The sequence below is a fragment of the Rhinolophus sinicus genome, linkage group LG16 (assembly GCF_036562045.2).
Source record: "Rhinolophus sinicus isolate RSC01 linkage group LG16, ASM3656204v1, whole genome shotgun sequence".
NCBI lineage: Eukaryota > Metazoa > Chordata > Mammalia > Chiroptera > Rhinolophidae > Rhinolophus > Rhinolophus sinicus.
In genome coordinates this window covers 32,909,183-32,924,198 of record NC_133765.1, presented here as the reverse complement: position 1 = coordinate 32,924,198, position 15,016 = coordinate 32,909,183, and the positions used below count along the sequence as shown (strand labels likewise).

At 48.8% G+C, this 15,016-nt stretch overlaps 1 protein-coding gene across 7 annotated transcripts in view; it reads left to right on the top strand.

The window, feature by feature from the left end:
- Positions 1-15,016, top strand: part of CUX2 (cut like homeobox 2) — a 231,180-nt gene that overhangs the window by 176,974 nt on the left and 39,190 nt on the right. For all 7 annotated transcript variants that reach the window (XM_074321133.1, XM_074321129.1, XM_074321131.1 and 4 more), the window contains one exon: positions 1,890-1,968. In XM_074321133.1, the coding sequence (XP_074177234.1) occupies positions 1,890-1,968 (79 nt within the window). The remainder of the gene's footprint in view (positions 1-1,889; positions 1,969-15,016) is intronic.

The window sequence follows — 15,016 nt, the reverse complement described above, 5'->3', positions numbered from 1 at the left end:
CAGCTGTGCTGTCCAATAGAAATGCAATGTTATTCATGGATACATTTTTACATTTTATATCACCTACATTGAAGTAGAAGAAAGCAGGTGGAATGAATAATAATAATAGATTTTATTTAACCCACGATATCCAAAATGTTATCACTTCAACATGTAATCAATATTAAAAAATATACATTCTTTTTTTCATACTAAGTTTTAAAATCCAGTGTGTGTTTTGTATTCATAGCACATCTTGGTTTGGACTTGTCACATTTCAAGTGCTTAGTAGCCACATGAGGCTCATGGCTGCCATGTTGGCAGTCTTAGAGGAACCAGTATGGTTTCCTAATTCTTCTTCCCAGAGTGCTCTGCTGCATGTGGAGGCATGGCCTTTCTCAGGTGTCTCTTTAGGAGACCAGAGATGAGCACAGCTGAGGTTTATCTCCAAGCACTGGGCAGAGCCTGTCACTGTAACATGCAAGAAAGAAGGGGTTGGTCATACCAAGAGATGACCTATCTGTGGGGCTTAACACACGCCAGGAGTTTTGCACAGGACTTTACATGTGTTAAATCATTTGATCCTCTCAGAACCCTTTGAGGGAAGTTGTCATATTATTGTCCCCATTCTATAGCTGGGGAAGTAGAGGCACAGGGATTAAAGTGACCTACCTGCCCCAAGGGCACACAGATAGTAAGTGATGGAGCTGGGATTGGAGCTGAGGCAGCCTGTCTCCGGGGCCTGTGCCTCGGTTGGCCGCCTCTGTGAACAGACTGTGTCAGAATTGGCCCCTGCTATGTCTCTAGGATGGTGTTAGACAGGGCCTAGAGTTGGTGCAACCCACTTGGATTTGTTCATTCAACAATTTATGTTGAGCACCTTCTGTGCACCAGACAGTGCACTCCCAGAACTTACTTCGAGTAGAGGAATTCATAAGAGACACCCCCTCAGTTGGCATCATTGGTATTCCTAAGAAAAGCCCAATTCTGAAAGAGGCTGATTGACAAGTAGATGATCCGATAAATTCATTGTTTAGGAAGTTAGCAGCAGAGGCAGAGGTATGTCAGTGCCAGAGAGAATAAAGCCACTCCACCTAGCCCTGCGCGTCCTCGAGGAGGTAGGGGTGGCGGCCCATGGGTGCCAGGAGCTCACTCCAGCCATGTGCCAGAAGGCTCAGGACCAACCACGGGGACAGGCCACCAAGAGTGAGCATCCAGGGTGTGATGGTCTGAGCCCAGAAATGTCTTGCCGGAATGCATCTTGTGGCGTCTCCGTGGCAGAACAAAAAATGTCCGTGAACAAGAGAACGAGCATGTGAATATAGCTCTTCACCACTGGATTATTCAGTCACCTATGTATTCATCAGTCAAGAAGCATTTATTGAGCACCTTTGGTATGCCAGGAACTGTTTACCATACTGTCATCCTTGACAATTGTTGAAGTTGTTTGATATCTTACTAGAGATTTAACAATTTCTTTTTAATGTTCAGTGGCAAGAAATATTCCCCAGATGTGTCCCTCTTTTCTCCAAAACATGTGCCACGTTTGAACATCCAGTGTTGCCCTTTAATAACAAGAATAATAGTACCTGTTAACACCCTACTATGTGCTAGGCTCTGTGCTAAGTGCTATATGTGGCTTCATTTCATCCTCACAACAGACCTGCAAGGTAGGTTCTATTATTTATTCCCCTTTTACAGATGAGAAAACTGAGCATCGGAGAGGGGCAGTGACTTGCTCAAGGTCACACAGCCAGAATGCAGTAGAGCTGGGGTGTGAAGCTGGACTTTCTAACTCCATACTTTTACCTTCTTTTCCCCTTCCCCTCCCCATCCCAGGTTTGCACAACAAATTTGCTTGTAGACTCAGATACCATGGTTACATGTGACTTTTTCTCTTGTTTCCAAAGGTGGTGGCCCTTAGTAAGAGAAGTCAGGAGGCCGAGGCTGCTTTCTTGAGTGTTTACAAGCAATTAATTGAAGCACCAGGTAAGAAATGCTTGGGCTCCACAATTGAACAATTAATGACAAGAAACAGCTGTTAGGACCGTTGCACAGGGGCCTCCTGACAGTGGGATCTGGGGACAGGCCAAGACTCCTGGGCGAGGCCAGACCCTCCATCGGTGGGGATTGTGAGGGAGTGAGGGGTTCTATACCAGTGTGAAGTGACATACCACATGGTACCTCCATCTTCCCCCACCGCATTCTGATGGCAGCCAGGGAGCTTTGGGGGAGCTCCTGGTGAGATCTCCCACCTGGACCTTGGGGAGCCAAGAAGTCTGTCTTGCCCGCCAAAACCCCCATCCCATTACCACAAAGTACAGGTGGCAGCCAGTGCTTCCTGCCAGCAGAGAGCGCTGGAGGAACGGCCTCCAAAGTTTCCTCCAACGTGGTGCAACCAACCTCAAAAACTTCATGTTGAGCGGAAGCCAAAGCCAAAAGAACACATAGTGCATGATTCTATTCACATAAAATATGAAGACTGGCAAAAATGAACCTGTCAGCACTATTCACAATGGCCAAAAGTTGGAAACCAGCCAAATGTTCATCAGTGGATGAACAGATAAATAAAATGTAGCCTATCCATACAATGGAATATGATTCGGCCATGAAAAGAAATGAAGCACTGACACACGCGACAATGTGGATGAACCTCAGAAACATTTGCCAAATGAAAGAAGCCAGACACAAAAGGCCACACAGTGTAGGATTCCATTTATATGGAGTGTCCAAAATAGGCACATCTATAGAGACCGAACTCAGGTTGGTGGTTACCGGGGGCTGGGGGAGGAGGGAATGGGGAGCGAGTGTTTCATGGGTAGGAGGTTTCCTTTTAGGGGGATAAAAATGTTCTGGGACTAGATACAAGTGGCGGTTGCATAACATTGTAAATGTACTAAATGCCACTGAATTGTACACTTTCAAATGGTAAGTTTTATGTTCTAGGAATTTCACCTCAAGTGCAAAAACATGAACTTGTGCTGTGAGAATTCGAGAGAGTGGCAGTAGCTCCTGGGAGGGCCTCTGGGGGCTGGACTTGCCGTTTCATAATCTGGGTGTGGATTACAGAGGTGTGACCAGTCTGAGAACGTTCGACTATACCTAAAATATGTAGATATACTTCCTTAACAAGTTTCCTTTTTTTAAAATGGCCCATCCTTGGCCACCTTTTCATTTATTGACTGAGAAAAGGGAGCCCGGGAAAGCGTAGTGATTTGTTTAACATGGTGGAGCTGGGAGGAGACCCCCCTGTGCTAACTCCCTCTACCCAGACAGCGCCTAATCCTTCCCAGCGCCCTTCCATGCAGGGGTCAGTGCCACGGGGGGTGCTTGGGGCTGGGGGTTTATGAAGAGGAACGTGAAATCCCTCTCTAAGCCAAGCCATGGAGGAGGCAGTCATTTATATCGGAAATAAAGGTCATTTGTGGGATGTTGGTACGTAGGATGGGAAAGTCGCTTGTTCCCTCCGTCTGGGGCAGCTGTAGAGGGTTGAAGAGTGTCTCCCGAAGTTTGCGTCCTCCCTACCTCTCAGAATGTCACCTTATTTGGAAACAGGTTCTTTGCAGATGTAGTAAGTGAAGGATCTCCAGATGAGCGCATCCTGGATTGGGGGTGGGTTTGTGGCCACATCACTGCAGTCTTCTCAGTGCCTTCTCTCTGTGTCTCTCTGTCCCAAATGCCCCTCTCCTTTTTCTTATCAAGACACCGGTCATTGGATTTAGGGCCCACCTAGATAGTCCAGGATGAGATCATCTTGAGATCTTTGACAATGACATCTGCAAAGATCCTTTTTCCAAATAAGGTCATATCACAGGTTCCAGGGATTCGGACCTGGACGAATGTTTGGGGGGCCACCATTCAGCCCACCGCAGAGGCCTGCAGCCTCGACGCCCTGTGCCCTGGTCCCGCCCTCCACCCCGAGTCTGCACTCTAGGGAAGGCAGTATCGCCATGTGGACTTTCCCAGTAAGAAGGCCTTGGCAGTGGCAGTGGCAGTGGCTGGGGCTAGACAGCACAACCCCACCCCAGGAGGACGTAGCCCCACAGCGTGAGACTGAGATGCCCATGTGTCGTGGGCCTGGGTCATTATCTTCCTGAGTCCACAGCAGGCATGTGGCCAAGAGGCTGAGCCTTTTTGTTATGTTTCCATCCTCGTCAGAGTTACTCCGAAAAATATTCCTTCTCATTTCCCACCCATTTCAGTCCTTCAGGACCCACAGCCCACAGTCTCAGCAACAAATGACATCGGAGGGTGACCCAGTACAGACTCCCAGGAAGGAGTCCCCAAGCCAGGCTCCTCCACCGGGCCCCGCAGTACCTCACGTGTAGCACCAGGGGGCAGCACTGAGATGAGCGTGTGTTTCAGGCTCAGGGCCAGACCAGGGTTGGAATCCCGCCCATACCACTTACTCACTGGATGACTGTGGATGAATTAATTCACCTCCCTGAGCTCCAGTCTCTCCTTCTATCAGTTGGGGATAATATCAGAGCCTGCCTCATACAGTGGTGGGAGGCTTGTGTGCGTGACGCTTAGTCGCACTTGCTCATCATACACGCATGCGTCTGGCTTTCCTAGAAGTGAAATTCTCCAAGCCTGGCACTGAGTCCTACTACATTTGTATACCTAGAACCCAGTACACAGTAGGCACCTAATAATTGTTCACTGGATGAATTAGAAGTAAGATCCAGATGTAGAAAGGGGATGAAGAGTTATTTGAATGAACAGGTGCTTTTTGAACTAGCGCCCTCTGCTTGTCACGTGTTTATTTACTCAGATAGCATTTATTGAGCGCCTGCTGTGTGTCCAGCTCTCACTAGATGTTGGGAACATGAGCACACTGATACAGGTAAGGGCTCAGCCCTCAGGGAGCTTGCATTCTGGTGACCGGATCATTGCTCGAATAACCAACGTGTCGTCGCAAACCCAGCGGAGCACCAACAATTCTAGTACTTGGGGGTGAGGAGGGAAAAGAGGCATCATTACTGGGGTTCACTGTCAGACCCTCATCTTTCCAGAGATAGGGCTATTAACACAATCACAGGGCCAGGACCCCAGTGCCAACCAGGGTCCACGAGAGCTTCCAAGATAGGCAGGAACTTTCCAGAAGGTCCTCGTGCCCTCTTGCCCTTCTCCCCAAAGGGTCGTTCCAAGCCTGGTGCTGACTCCACGCATCTGATTTCCCAACTTCACTCCCCAGAAATGGAGGGGCAGGGAAACATCAGCCCCGGCTGTCACCGAGTTACAGAATGAGCCTTAACTGATGGAGACGTAGCATACGAACAGCCCCTTTCGGGGCTCTAATTCATTTTCAAGACATTTAAGAATAACAAAATGTTTTAATGATTTCTTAGGGGAATTAGGAAGACATATTTTTGTTCTCATTAAATTTTATTCTCAGACACAAGAACTAAATGTCAGATGTGTTTTCGGTGCTCAGAGCTCCCCGACTCACTGTCTCCCCCCTCAACACACACGGCCCCAACCCCCTGCAGAAAAATGACACTCCTGGAAAATTTGCCAGAATGCACACTCTCCTGTTTTTATATTTCTTGACAGGCAAATTATTTGTCGAAATACTTCTCCCCCCACCCAAAGCCACACAAGTCCTGATTCAACATTTTTGTTTTGAATGACTGCTGCCAACACAAATCTTTGGCAGCGAATGTGGTGTAGCATGATTGCTCAGCAAGTATTTTGATAAGTGTGCAGCCTGTATGTCTGTAATTACGGAAGAAAACCGTAAATCTTTTGGATATTGTTCACACAGATGTGGCGTGAAGTGAGAAAAAAAAGCAGTAAAACGTGTTAAAAGCATAATTAATGTCATTGTTGTGGAGGATGATTTGATTTAAACCTTTTTGACTTCTGTGTCGGTGGCGGCTGATTTCTTTATCGTGCTCATAGAGTCACTAGGTACCGACCCAAGCTAACTTCTTAACTGAGTAATTAGTTAAAAAAAAAAAAAGAAAAAATCAAAATGAGAAAAGAGCGAGTAAGAGGGCAGGCCAAGGAACATTGCTGAAAAGACAAGAGAGAGGTGAGTGCCCCAAAATGGTTTTTTCCGCTTTACTTTGGTTTTTAAAAATCTGTTGCAGGAGATGGCAATTCCTGCTGGCATTTCTCTCCCTGCTCCTTTCAGGAAGCAAGAGGCCGGTCAGCTTAGGTGCTTGAGCTACACTGTCCGACCACAGATGGTGGAATGGTCAGCTTGGTGTTTTTGAGCTGTGTGACCTTGGGAAGGGGCCCAAACCTCTCTGAGCTCTGGTTTCTGGGTCTTCAGGGATAATAATAGAACCTACTCATATGTTGACATGAGAATTCAATACACTACACATGAAAGCATTGGAGGGTTTAATTATCAGTAGCCCACTGCAAGCATTGGATTTCACAAGGTTCTGTCAGTTGTTTAGGGGGTGAGGGGAGCAGTTTAGGCAACAGGGTCCCTGAGTCAGTCTGTGGAATAGGAGAGGGCTTTATGATAGTCAGGGTTTTAAAATTTTTCTCCCCAAATTATAAAAGTTGTGTATGCACACTGTCAAATTCAGAAAAATAGAAAGAACGAGGGAAAACTACCTACAAGAAAAGCAGTGGGACCATTTTGGTTTTTTTTCTTTCTGATCTTTTCCCCACGTACTTTTTCAAAACAGTCGTTCATACTACGTGTACCATTTTGCATCCTTCCTCCTTTACCCCAACGCGAGCATCTGTAATTCCCCATGTGATTTAAAATCCTGAGTAACTTTGGCTCGTGGTGTGTAACACTCTCTTGCGGGGCTGTGTTGTAACGCCGTTTCCAACACGGGGCATTGAGGGTGCTCAGAAATGTACAACTTGTGCTGCAGTTCTCAGGAAGAGGAAGAAAAGTGGTGTAGCCATGTATGGACGATAAACTCAGGATCAGGGGTCAGAAAGAATGCGAATTTTATTTTTCTTTGATTTATTTTGCACGCCTTCATTTATTACTTACAACGAATGTCTTTCTGTATGTTATGAACCACTCATTTATTCCTTTGTGAATCACCCAGTCCTGTACGCTTAGCCCATTTTTCTACCAAAGAGATCTCTTTCTTACTGATTTGGAGGTGTTGTCTACTAGGGAGATTAACCTTCGTCCTGGTAAACCATTTCGTACCTTTCCCCCTGGTTTGCCTTTTGTTTCTTAACTTTGTTCACAATGTCTTCTATATGGTATGTAGCAGATATTCAAAAAATGTTTGCGGGAAGTAGGGAATTTTATTAAACCTTTGCTTTATGACTTCTGGATTTCATGTCATATTTTACAAGCCTCTTCTCACCTCAAGGTTATAGTGTTTGTAGTACTTTTGTGATCTTAATTTTTAAAAATTGGAATCTGTGAACCATCTGAAATACACGTTAGTGAGAGTAGTGAGACGAGGTTAAGAATTGAGCTTTGTGTTGATCCCAACTGACTAGTTCTACCGCCACCTAGTGGACACGCCACCTTCACAGACAGGAAATAAGGATGTCAGTGTAATAAATATAATGAGAAATCGTTGTCTCTGCCTGTCCTCACCTCCCTTTCTTTCTCTCCTCATTTGCCTCTGCTCAGTTGGCCCTCTAGGGGTCCGGGGAACACCGAAGGGTAACATAAAAGAGAAATAAAAGAAATAAAAAAGCTCATAAAAAAGAAAAAAACTTAGTGATGGCAGATTTTCCCAAAGATGGTAGAGAACTTTAGAAGGCATTGTCCCCCCATTTCCTGCCACACCCTTGCCCGTGCCATTTCCTCTGCCACGAATGTCCTTTCCCCATGTCTACCTGTCTGAATTGTACTGCTCCTGGTAGATAAGGGTTGGAGGAGGATTAAATCAAAGCATCCAGCATGCTGGTATCCAGTAGGCGCTCACTAAGCTGCCATTCCCTTTCAGAAGAGAGGACAGGCATTTCAGCTATGGCTTTTGTCAGCTCAATCTCAAAGCACCTACTATGTGCTGTGAGCCCTGTGGACAACCAGAACACACAGCAGAAAAAGGGCTCCAAGGAGGCATGGCTGGAGGAGGAGGCTCAGAAAGGGCAGCCTTTGAATTGGATTTTAAAGCATGAGCTGCCATCCTTGTGGGACTGTTTTGGGGTGTTTCCTATGGTGGGCAGCATGGTCAATCCCTTCCAGAAACAAGTTCACTGATACGCAGAGTGCCCTAGGAGGTAGGTCCTGCCGTCCTGCCCCACTGTACAGCTAAGGAAATGCAGGCTCAGAGAGGTCAAGCCACTTACCCAAGGTCACACAGCAGAGAGGTACTGTTTACCAGGCACTCTACTCAACACCAGCGGCACAATACTGAGTAAAACAGATGCTGTTCCTGCCCACCCGGAACTTTCTGTGCAGCTCAGTATATGGGAACTTTATTTTTATTAGAGTGAACATGGGTTCAAGTCCTAGCTCTGCTTCTCCCTGGCTGAGTGACCTTGAGTAACTGTCTCTCCCTCTGTGAGCCTCTGCTTCCTCTTCCGGAAAAGCACACTTACCTCCTGGTACCTCTGGGAGGATAAAACGAGGTGAAGAGTGTAAAGTCCTTAGCTGAGTGTCTGGCACATAGTAAATGCTCAGTAAACAGTGGCTGCCATTGTTATTGTTGGTGTAATTATTCCCGTCACCACCCAGTGCCAAGAAGGAAGACCCTCTCCAGCCCTTCTGTCCATGCTTAAGCCGGGAAAACCCCGCCCCCTGCTAAGCAGCTGGCCCTGGCAATGGAGGGAAGTAAGAGCGGACGGACATATCGCTCACAGCTGTGTGTAAAGACCCTGCACCCCATCTGCTGTCGAAAAATTAAGATTAAAGGATCAAAGCAATTCTCACTGCTGCCATGGGTAGCCTGAGCCTCCCACCCACGCAGGCGCCCGGAGCCAGGGCCCAGATGGGAGAAGGCTTCTGTCTCAAAGTATTTTGGAGGGGTGCATGCATACTTCTGCATATATGTGTTTCTAAGCAGCCTCTCGGACAGCCTTTGCGGCTCCAGCTTTCCTAAAAAAGCTCTGAATGCCACTTTCTTTCAGATGGACACAGTGGGAGGAATGAGACAGCTTCTCCTAGATTCCCAGTCTCCCCCACTAACCCCCTTAGACACTTTTTGAAAAAACACCAACAGCATCAGCTAGTGGTGGAAGATGGAATAGGTGATCTCATCCGGCAGTGCCTTGGGAAAGCCCGGTGTGGTATGAAAACGTTATAAATCCAATGGCCGCAGTCTCTAGGGCTTAGATCCAATGGAACCGAAATGAATTCGTCATTTTATTAAGCAGGTAATGCATAAAGAGCAGGCTGATGCCGGTAAGGCACAGGCTTCGCCCTCCCTGCACGCCTGTCAGGGCCGCCTCCGGGGGTTCATATTTGGTCTCCCATGTCTGCCAGCGTGTTCAGTTAATCCAAGGGACGTGTTGTAGTCAAACACTTCTAAGTTGGGGTCCCCTGTTTGTGGTGCTTTTGTTCAGGCAGGCTCTCTGGTCATTTGATTCCCGCTGCCACTGCCCTCGTCTGTGTATCAACTGTCTGTATGTTGCAGAAGTGAAGTGGGGGTCTCAGCTAAAAGGTTTCCGGTGGAAGTGCTGAGCCTGGCAGAAACCTGGACTCCCTGGCTCCAGACGTGGAGCTGTAGGCATGTCCTGTCACTTGTCCTGACACCGGGATATGAGGCTTGCCAGACACCAGAGGGGCACACGGGTCGCTTTGGAGACTGGGGACTCAGTGGGACCCAGCACTTCCCCAAGTGGGGTCACCTGACACAGGGAGCAGCCTCGGTGTACCTGGAACAACACTGAAACTTTGAACAGCTTGTGTGCCAGGTATCACCTTTCTGCTTCCTTCTAGATGATGTCTCAGTCGGGTTCGAGAGCTTCGTAAACGCCTATGAATTGCGCCTTTTAACCAAGGGAGAGCTGGCCTCAGGCTCCAGGTCTTGGGCAGGCAGTGGGGTCTAACTAAATGATAATAACATCAGTTTTCTTGTTTGAATTTTTCTTTGTGTTTATTTTTATGGTTAAAACACCTTCTGTTTATGATAGGGGATCTCAATTATCTATTTACAATAGTGAAACAAAATACTCCTTTAAATATAATGAAGTTAAAAGACGTTGAGCCACATAAGAACAAGTGTCAAATTGGTGATCTTTTGGGGACAGGTGGATGCAGCACAAGTTGTGATGCGAGTACACCAGTGTCGCGTTTGGACCATACTGGGTTTCAGTCCAGCTCTTCCCTTTTCTAGCTTGGTGACCTGAGTCAAGTGGCTTCCCTTTGCTGGGCCTCTAGAAGATGGGGTTGGATGATAACCATCTCTCACGTGATTGTTTTGATGGTTAAATGAGATATAACTATGTGCAAAGTACCTGGCATATGTGACGGGGGGGGGGGGGGGTGTGAAGAAATATCAAGTTCCTGGAGCTTTTGGTTCAAGATATGGGGTGGGAGGCCCTCAGCCCTCATCTGCCCCATGCCCCAAGGCTTGTGGGTGTGGGTGCCCCCTCTGCTCCAGGTTGGATGGGTGCTGGAGTTTGGGGGATGAAAGCCAGAAACTAGTGTTTGGAGCGCCAGGGCCTGCTCTGAACCTAACCACCACCTTTGGCAGCTGCACCCAGACCAGCCTTAATCCAGCCCAGTATGACGGGTGTCCTTGTACGAAGAGGAGAGAGACACTCACAGAGAGAAGGCCATGTGATGACAGGCAGATTGAGGTGATGCCACTACAAGCCAAGGAATGCCAAGGGTTGCCAAAGATTGCCAACGACTGCCAAGGATTACCAAGGATTGCCAGCAACACCAGAAGATAGGAGAGAGGCTGGAACAGATGGAGAGAACGTGGCTCCGCCAACACCTTGACTTTGGACGTCTAGCTTCCAGAGCATAGTACATTCGTTTTCTGCAGCTGCCGTACCAAATTACCGCACACCGGGGGGTTTAAAACAACAGAAATTCATGGTGTCAGTTCTAGAGGCCAGAAACCCAAAATCAAGGTGTTGGCAGAGCTGGTTCCTTCTGGAGGTGCTGATGGAGAGTCTGCTCCAATCTGATGCTCCGAGAGGTGAAAGAGTAGTCACGTGTTGATGTGGGTTCTCTGGAAGCAGATAGACGCCAAGATAGCATGAGATGTGCAAGAGATTTATTGGGCGGGAGGGGTGCCTGTGGAGGGTAAAGGAGAGGGAGACGGGAGGCAGGGAGAGCCTTCAGGTGGCGATGCTGGTCTCACACTTGGGAAGGGAGAGGGGGAGGGAGGGCGGGCTGGTGGGAGGAGCCTCAGAAAGCAGTGCAGCCCTGAGAAAAAAGCAGGGTGTAGTGGTCTGCTCCAGCTGCAGACGCAGGAGGGGCTGCTTAAACAACAGAGTGTTTCTCCCAGTTCTGAAGACTGGGCGTCCAAGATCAAGGTATCAGCAGGGTTGTTTCTGGTGGGAGCTCTCTTCCTGGCTTGCAGGCGGCTGCCTTCTTGCTGTGTCCTCACATAGCCTTTCCTCAGTGCGAGGACAGAGAGACCTCTGGTGTGTCTTGCTCTTCTAAGGACACCCGTCCTATCAGATTAGGACCCCATCCTTGGGACCTCATTTAACCCTAATTACCTCCTTAAGGTTCATCTCCAAATGCAGTCACATCAGGGGTAAGGGCGTCAAACATACGGATTCGCAGGGACACAATTCAGTCCGTACACCGGGGACTCAGCGTGCTCCTGGAACCCCTACACAACTGTGTGCACTAGGCCTCTTGTTATGCCCATTTTACTGATGGGGAAACTGAGGCTCGGGTAGCCTAAGTGACTTTCCCTGAAAGTGTCATAGCCAGTGCTCCACCCCCTTTATCTGAGGGTGGCTTTGGGAATTTGGAGGATTCACAACGTTTGCATCTCTTGTGCCAAGTTCTGCAGTGAAGGTGTTTAATAATCACACCTCCTGAGCATCTTGGCTCTAAGGGATAGACCCAGGGCCAAAAGTACTCGCGTCAGTAGGACCCCATCCTTATCTGATGATGCCTAATGTTGATTGTGTGACTGGGATATGCTTGTTATAGGAATTTAAACGGGGAGCCCAGAGAGGTCCATTGCTTTGTCCAAGGTTACACAGCAACTGGCAGCAAGGTCACGAACAGAGCCCTCAGTCTCGTGCTCCTGGCCTAATAGGAAGAAATCCCCCATGCCCTTCCTCAAGGCAGCATGGCGCATGGCGAAGTCACCTGGCTTCAACTCCCACCTCTGCCACTTCTGAGCTAGGTGACCTTGGGCTCATGGCATGTCCTCTGGGCCTTCATTTCCTTGTCTGGAAAATGGAGATGGCAGCATCTACCTTGCAGGGCCTCACCTTGGGAAAGTGACTCAGTTTCCCCATCTTTAAATTGGGGACACAACAGCACTGCCTCACAGTGGTGTCGTGGTGAAGACTGAATGAATTCTAAAACATTGTAAAGTACCTCGGCAGTGGGGATTCGTCATAGCCTGACTCTGGCTGAGTCACCTGAATCCCCCCTCCACTTTCTCCCTCAAATTGGGGCTCCAGGAGGTAGTAGAGTGTGGGAAGAAGAGGCCCAAGGGCCATCTCAGCCCTGCCACCAACTCGCTGGCAGACTTTAGGGAAGTCACCAGACCCCACTTTTCCCAATCTGTGCACTAGGGTGGGGGCTGTTGCACAAATTAACCTTATAGGACCCTCCCCGGTGTGACCTTATAAGCTGGAGTCTTTGGGTCCCAGAGTGGCGCTCAAAGCAGAATTATTGGATGCTGCATCTCCTGGGGACCGATGAGAATGTATGAGGCCGTACCTGTCCCGAGACTCCACGGATGTCACCGTGCAGACAGCCAGTACCCAGAATGCTACAGACCAGGAATCCTGCCTTGTCTCACCAGTCAGCACTCAGCAAGCCTTACTGTGTACCTAGTACTGTGCACATTTCTATGCACATTCTCTTACCCAGTCCTCCCAACTACGCTCTACACACGTGGCCCATTTTATGGATGAGAAAATGGAGGTTCCAAGAGGTTAATCAACTGTCCAAAGGCCCTTAAATCATACTGCCTCCCTCAGGATCTTTTTTTTTTTTTAAATAGTCTCTTTAACTCAGGATCTTTTTTAATCTTCCAGTAATAGTTTCTGGGAAGTAGGAACTGTTACGTTTTTCTCACTTTAAGTGGGGAAACTGAGGCTCAAGTCCCCAAGGTGTTTGAAGTCCAGAGCTGGATTTCAGATTCTGTGAATGTAACCACTGTATTCTACCTGTACCAGCAAATGAAGGTGAAAAGACAGAGCCTTGGAACCCGCTGAACCTGTACTGAGTACCTATCCAACCCCGCTCCTCGAGCCTCTGCAGGGGCCACCTGAGGTCACCTTGAAGGCAGCGTGGAGTGACCCGCAGGGCCTTGGAGCAAAACGAAACGTCAATCCCTGAGCCCAGGAATGGGGTCAATGACATCCTTTATCACCCGAGTGTAATCTTTTGGCTTGGACAGGCTGATGGCCAGCCAGCTGGGCCTTCTCCACCTCCCTGGAGCCAGAGGAAGCCCTGTGTGGCCCTGCGTGGCCTGCTCGGAGCTGCGCTCCCCCACCCCCCGTGTTTATCTAACTTCCCTGACCCCAGACAATGCACGTCACCCTTTCTCCCTTTCTCAACAACCAGGACACAATAGGAAGCGTTTTCTTGAACTTATTAAAAAATCCAGACTTGTAAATTAATTTGTTCGTGTTGTACAAAGGCAGTGCAGATGGACTCATTAGCATGCACACAACAAATAATTATAGATGAATTTTTAGCTGGCCTGCCTAATACGCTTGCTGGGTTAATTATGCCAATGTATAATTACATCAGCCCGGGGAGACATAATGGCATGCCCCACTGAGCAGGCCCTGCCTAATGACGGGGCGTGGGGGGAGTGCTGATGGAGGAAAGACGGTGGCCTTCCCACACACCTGCTTACCTCAGCACAAACGCCCATTGTCCGAGCCTCCCCCACCTAAAAAACAGGCGGGAGGAGAGGGATAAAATGCAGAGGCAACCTTGTTCCAGCCAGACCTGAAGGCCGTGTACAGGCACTACCCCATTTCTACCATCAGCAGATATTTATTGGGTTGGACTGTGTGTCAAGTTTCATTCATCCGTAAGGGGTCCAGTGAGGGAGCCAAAACATAGGCAGTCCCAGCCCTGTGTAGCAGAGTTGCAGTCCAGTGTGTGTTAATTAGGTGGGCCTGCAAATCAGTGAAAATTGTGCATACAGTGAGTGCTGTGAAGGATTGGTGCAGGCAGCTGGGAGAGCTCATATCGGAGGACTGACTGGTCAGGGAAGGCTTCCGGGAAGAAGTGGCATTTGAGTTGAAAGACTAGAGTAAGCGCTAACTAGCCGGAAGTGGAAGGGGAGGGCAGGGTGTTCTGGCAGAGGCCCCTGCCTGCACAAAGGCTCTGGGGTGGGAATGTGCATCTGAGGGACTTAGAGGAGGAGATCAGTGTGACTTGGAGCTCAGAAAGGCAGGAATAGCAAGGGCTTCCAGTTGTTCCGACTGCCAGGCGCCATGTTGAGCACTTTGCCTGAATCCTCATCACAGCCCCACAAGGCCGGTACTTTTATGGTGAGGCACAGAGAGTGAGAGTCTTTTGCCGAGGTCACACAGCAATCCCGAGAAGCAAGTAAAGATTAGGCCAAGACCCAGGGATCGGACTCCAGTGTCCCCTGTCTTAATCTTTCTGCCCCCCAGCAGACAGCAGTGGCCAAACGGGTGCTGGCAGACCCTGGTAGAGGAACCAGGAAGAGGCAGGGCTCCAGTGCATTTAAAAGGACTGTGGACCAGACCCAGGAAGGCCCCTTGGTCTGGAGTGAGGAGGCCCAAGCTTTTCTGGGCCCCCATGAACACCGGCCCGTGGCCACTGAGGTTGAAATGTCCACATCACTGGGACAGGAAGCCTTTGTGGCATCAAAGAAAGAGACCCAGACTCAAATCTCACCTCCACTCTTCAGCAGGTCACCTGGCTTCTCTGAGCCTCAGTTTCTTTTATCTGTGAAAATGCGTTGGGCCCAAGCCAACCTCCAGGGGATGCTGGGATCATCCTGGGAACCCA